We start from the raw sequence: 5,708 nt of genomic DNA, 5'->3' as shown, positions 1-5,708 counted from the left end.
ATTTAGGTAAAGTTTACTATAAATAATTTAAACAAATTGGGCTAAAAAGATGGTAAGAAATCTTATGATCTGACATTTTGTATAATTTGCCCAAAAGGATATGAGCTCTTAAGGAGGGGTAAAAAAATAATAATAATAATTTTGATATTTGCTGGAATAGTCCTTCAAGTTGTTGTCAAAAGAAGCAAAGTAAAAGATGAACAAAGATTATAAAAGTCAGAAATCATTCTGAAATGAAACAGTGTCAATGTTGGAGTATAAGAATGGACTCAATGAACAATATTAGTTCACAAGTCAAAATTGAAAAGGAAACAGCACCCTTTACTAAACATGGACAAGAAGCCGCATGTAGTGTGTATACCATTTCCCGCACAAGGTCATGTAATACCCTTCATGAAATTAGCCAAGATTTTGCACTCAAGAGGCTTCTATATAACATTTGTCAACACTGAATATAACCATAGACGCCTAATCCGATCCCAAGGCCCTGACTTTGTGAAAGGCTTCCAGGATTTCCAATTTGAAACTATCCCAGAAGGATTGCCACCATCAGATCGCAATGCAAATCAAGATCCTGCTTCGTTATGTGACTCGATTAGGAAGAACTGCTTGAATCCTTTTCGGGATTTACTATCAAAGCTTGTTTCATCACCGGTCATACCACCAATTTCTTGTATAATATCAGATGGACTAATGAGCTTTGCAATTAAGGCTGCACAAGAATTTGGCATCCGTGATGTACAATTTTGGACAGCCTCAGCTTGTGGTTATATGGGATACCTTCAATATGATGAACTAAGAAGAAGAGGGATCATCCCACTTAAAGGTTCGTCCTCAGAGCTCAAATTTCATACTTCCTCCGTTTCAATTCGTTTTTCTTAATTTATTTTTTAGTCAGTTCAAACACAATAGTGTCTCATTCCTTTTTGACAACTCGTTAATTCTTTTTTTGACAACTCGTTAATTCTAACTTTCCATATGAACTCAATATTTTTTATATGAAACTCTATATACGTGAAAAGCTATTTGTGGAACAGATGACAGTTTTATGGAGGATGGTACGCTAAATACAATTGTCGATGGGATTCCAGGAATGAGAAACATTAGGTTGAAGGACTTGCCAAGCTTTATTATGACTACGGATCCAAGTGATATTCTGCTAAACTATTTAAGTGATGAAGCACAAAATTGCTTGAAATCATCTGCAATGATCATCAACACATTCACTGAATTGGAACGTGAAGTCCTGGAAGCGATTGAAGCTAGATTCCCAACTATTTATGTTACAGGTCCACTTTCACTGATGGAAAAAACCATCCCAGAAAACAAATTGATCTCATTTAGGCCAAGTTTATGGAAAGAAGAATTTCAATGTCTTGAGTGGTTGAATAAACAGAAACCAAGCTCGGTAATCTACGTGAATTATGGATGTGTGACTTTAATGTCAGACCATCACCTGAACGAATTTGCGTGGGGACTTGCAAATAGCAAGCACCCATTCTTGTGGATCGTTAGGCCAGACATAGTGATGGGGGATTCAGCAGTGTTGCCTGATGAGTTTCTTGAAGAGATTAAAGACAGGGGGTTATTAGCAAGCTGGTGTCCACAAGATCAAGTTCTTTCCCACCCGTCTATTGGTGTTTTTCTAACACATTGTGGATGGAACTCTATGATTGAAAGCATAGGTTCAGGGGTTCCTCTAATTTGCTGGCCATTCTTTGCTGAGCAACAAACAAATTGTCGATATGCTTGTGCAGAGTGGGGAATAGGTGTTGAGGTCAATCAAGATATCAAGCGTCAAGAAATCGAACTAGTTATTAAAGATATGTTAGAAGGTAAAAAAGGTAAGGAGTTGAAAGACAAAACGTTGGAGTGGAAGAAGAAAGCAGTAGAAGCAACTGATATTGGAGGGCCTTCATGGAAACACTTTGATACATTCTTGGAAAAACTTTTTAAATAAACAATTTCTAAGCAAGAGAAAAATCTAATAAGCAATTGTTAGCTAATCTTGTTTTCTTTAAATAAATTGTCTTTAACTGAATCAGAGAAAGAATATGGAGCTGAATGTTGATCTCTTTTCTAGTCTTTTTCTGTTTTTTTGCTATTAAATTCCCGAAATGTGTATATCTTAATCATTACCACAGAATTTTTACTTGAGGCATAAATAAAGACTTAAAATAAATATTTCAAGTTGATTTATAGCAATGTTTCTTGAAATATGATATTCATTATGAAAATATTATAGGGTACCGTACTAATTTACTTTGTAGCAAATATAGCCAACTTTGATTTTACATAAAAATATGGCCCAAATTTTTCGCTAATATACGTGCGAATTTGGCAACAGATTCCTCGACTTCATATATGAAAAAAAACGTGAGCCAATTTCTACCTTTCTCTTACATATTATATATAAGAAAAAGGGTTAACAATATCCTTGAACTACATGAAATTAAACAAAAAGGATCTCAATTGATAATTTAGTCTAAAAATTTATTTGTCGTCTATATTTTGGTTCAAAATGTCCCTATTGTTAATTAATACATCAAAAATATTTTTTTCCAAATAAGTATATTATTTTATTTCTTTTTAAACAAGTTCTTTTACTAATAATAACTTTCTTACTAACAAATGCTTATCATATTTCAATTCGAAAAAGATTAAGAAATACAAATAAAATTAATGATGGGGTTGTTGTGATCTTTTATATATAACCTATATTATCACTTAAAAAGATAAATGTCGGTATTCTATTTTAATTGATAAAATAAGAAATTAAGAAGAAGAAAAAAATCATTTCTTACTTATTTATTGGCAGGACGAAGTAAAAGTTGCGTTTACTTGTTCCTGCCAATGATGGAAAGTTGTGTCTATTTTCTTTTATGTCCTTTTTATTCTTAAAATCTCTAATACCTGTTGAATTGAAGAAAGAGGTTTCAAAAAAAACTATAGACTTTCTCCCAAGGGGGAGATGATGTGATTCGTTACCAAGGTCGTTTGTGTGTTCCAGATGTTGATGGCTTGAGGCAACAAATTTTATAGGAAGCTCACATTTCTTGGTATTCTATTCTTTCAAGATCTACTAAGATGTATCGTGATTTGAGGGAAGTTTATTGGTGAAATGGTATAAGACTCCAGAAGTTGGAGAGTTGGAACAACGAAAAAAGTTGCAAAAAATATGTGTGGTGCCAATTCTCGTTTGACGATCTACGGATCGTAGGAAGCCCTACGGATCGTAGAAAGGTCACGTAGGAAGGGTACTGAGCTTGGAAATTTCCTAAGTGTTTGTTGAGAAGGAAAACTGGCTTCTACGGACCGTATAAGTTCCTACGATCCGTAGATTAGCTCATGATGTGCATAGACTAGCTCGTTTGGGTGTTCATTTGGTTGATTCCGAGGATGTTGGTGTTATTGTGCAAAATGGCTCAGAATCATCTCTTGTGTTGGATAATAAGGCAAAATAAGATAGTGATCCAAATTCAATTGAATTGAAGAAAGTGGTTTAAAAAAACCTATAGACTTTCTCCCAAGGGGGAGATGGTGTGCTTCGTTACCAAGGTCCTTTGTGTGTTTTAAATATTGATGGCTTGAGGCAACAAATTTTATAGACAGCTCACAGTTCTTGATATTCTATTCTCATGAGATCTACTAAGATGTATAGTGATTTGAGAGAATTGTTTTGGTGGAATGGTGTAAGACCCCATAAGTTGAAAAGTTGGAACAAGGAAAAAAGTTGCAGAAAATATGTCTGGTACCAATTCCCACGAGACGACCTACGGACCATAAGAAAGTCATGTAGGAAGGGTATTGGGCTTGGAAATTTCCTAAGTGTTGGTTGAGAAGAAAAAGTGGCTTCTATGGACTATATAAGGTCCTATGATCTGTATGAGGGGATCGTAGGAAAGTCCCTGAGGTTGGGAAAAAATTGGCTTAGTATCAAACCATTTGATGAGAGGGTCCTACGGATCATAGAAAGTTCTACGAACTATAGGATGACTTGAATTAGAAACTATGTTTTGGAAGTGTGCAGGACGAGAGGAGTCTACGACACGTAAGAAGGTCTACAACTCATAGACTCGAGTCATAGAAGTGGTGTTCAATTCCAATAGCTACTAGTTTGGTTGCACAACTTCTATAGATGAGTAATACAATTCGCAGGACTACCTACGACCCGTAGGTAAGGGGTCGTAGGATTTAAGAGGTAGTTCCAATTTTTGGACATAGGTTCTACGAACCACTTTAACGGATTGTCAAAGGATCTATGACCCTTATGTCCCAGTTATAGGTCACTTCTGATAGATTTTATTTAGGGTTATTTTGGATATTTCCTACCCTTTTAACTCCTAAACTATGTCGTTTTGGGTTAAATTGGATGACCTATAACAATGCAATCCCTCAAACACTCCACATTCCGTCTTAATCTCCTAAAATCATCAAAGACACTCAAGATTCTCTCCCAAGGTTTCTTCTCTAAATCAAAGCTAGGGTTTCAAGGTCAAGTTTAAGTTTCCATTGTTAGAAGCTTGAATCAGGACTTTGATTACTAAGGTGTGTGGGAATTCACCAATAGATTTTTTTTCATCTATTGGGTCCCAAAAGATCTCAATTCTACAAATCAATTTCACCCAATTCAATGAGGGTTTCATGTCAAGTCTTCATGGTCCTTTCTAGTTTGCTTCTATTGATGTTATTCTATTTTATTATGCATGAATTTACTAAGATACATGATTTACAATTGATTTCATACGGATTCATGCATTATGTCTATGATTTTTAATATAAAATATGATTATGATCATGACTTTAATGAAGAATTTATGAATGTTTTATGAGAATGATGAAGTATGTTTCAAGTATGTATCAATGAATTGTGAAAGATTTTCTCAAAATATGAATGAAATCATGCTTATAAGCTTAGAAAGGTAAATGTCTATATGAATGATATTATGAATCATGATTTTTAAGAATCTACTCTTATATGATTTTATGATGTGGATTGTATATGATTATATCCTTTTCTAATGTTATGGTAATAATTGACTTTATCTATTCCATTGGGATTTGACTTAGCACTAAGAGGGCTTGAGGTAGAGGCTTAGAAAGGGAGTTTCTAGTAGCAATCTCTAATCCCAAAGTACGTGCCCCTATAGGTTGTCTTAAATGACTTAGCTAGTGTATCCACAAATAGCTCATGATGATAATGATACGGAGTCTACCTTGGCAAGTAGTATTTCCTTTTTCGGTGTAGGAGTTACACCAGATTTTATGTTATAACTTAGTTGGTCTTATTGTCAGTTTTGATACATATCCCACAAAATGACTATATTTTCTTACAACTTTTTGAATGATGACTTTTTTATGATGCATTGAACTTATCTTATGATTTTATGATTTACTTCATGTTTTCAATGAATGTTGGTCATGTATCTTATGTTCATGCTTATTATGTCCTTTTATTCACGTTATGCATATTTCTCACATACTTAATACATTTCATGTACTAACACAACTTTTGCCTATATTATTTCAAAATATAAGTCACGACACTCCTACCCATTCTCGTGGTTACAATAGGTTCTACTTAGAGTTGCTAGATTTTGTGTGTCCTCATATTTTGAGGGTGTAACCACTAGGTCATTTTGTTACTCTAGGACTTCCATAATTTTTTATGATTTGGGTGAGCTAGCGCTTGTCCTATGCCCCCGTCT

The 5,708-nt window shown here is 34.4% G+C and overlaps 1 protein-coding gene across 1 annotated transcript; it reads left to right on the top strand.

Moving 5' to 3' along the window:
• Positions 1-254: 254 nt before the first annotated feature.
• LOC129895338 (linamarin synthase 1-like) lies at positions 255-2,168 on the top strand. The gene is made up of 2 exons (XM_055971045.1): positions 255-826; positions 1,038-2,168. The coding sequence occupies exons 1-2, from the start codon at positions 331-333 to the stop codon at positions 1,958-1,960; spliced, it is 1,419 nt and encodes a 472-aa protein (XP_055827020.1). The 5' UTR covers positions 255-330; the 3' UTR covers positions 1,961-2,168.
• Positions 2,169-5,708: the final 3,540 nt, after the last annotated feature.

The sequence above is a fragment of the Solanum dulcamara genome, chromosome 7, assembly GCF_947179165.1.
Source record: "Solanum dulcamara chromosome 7, daSolDulc1.2, whole genome shotgun sequence".
In the NCBI taxonomy this organism is placed as follows: Eukaryota; Viridiplantae; Streptophyta; class Magnoliopsida; order Solanales; family Solanaceae; genus Solanum; species Solanum dulcamara.
The sequence above is the reverse complement of the archived record's forward strand: the minus strand, read 5'-3'. Positions and strand labels throughout refer to the sequence as shown.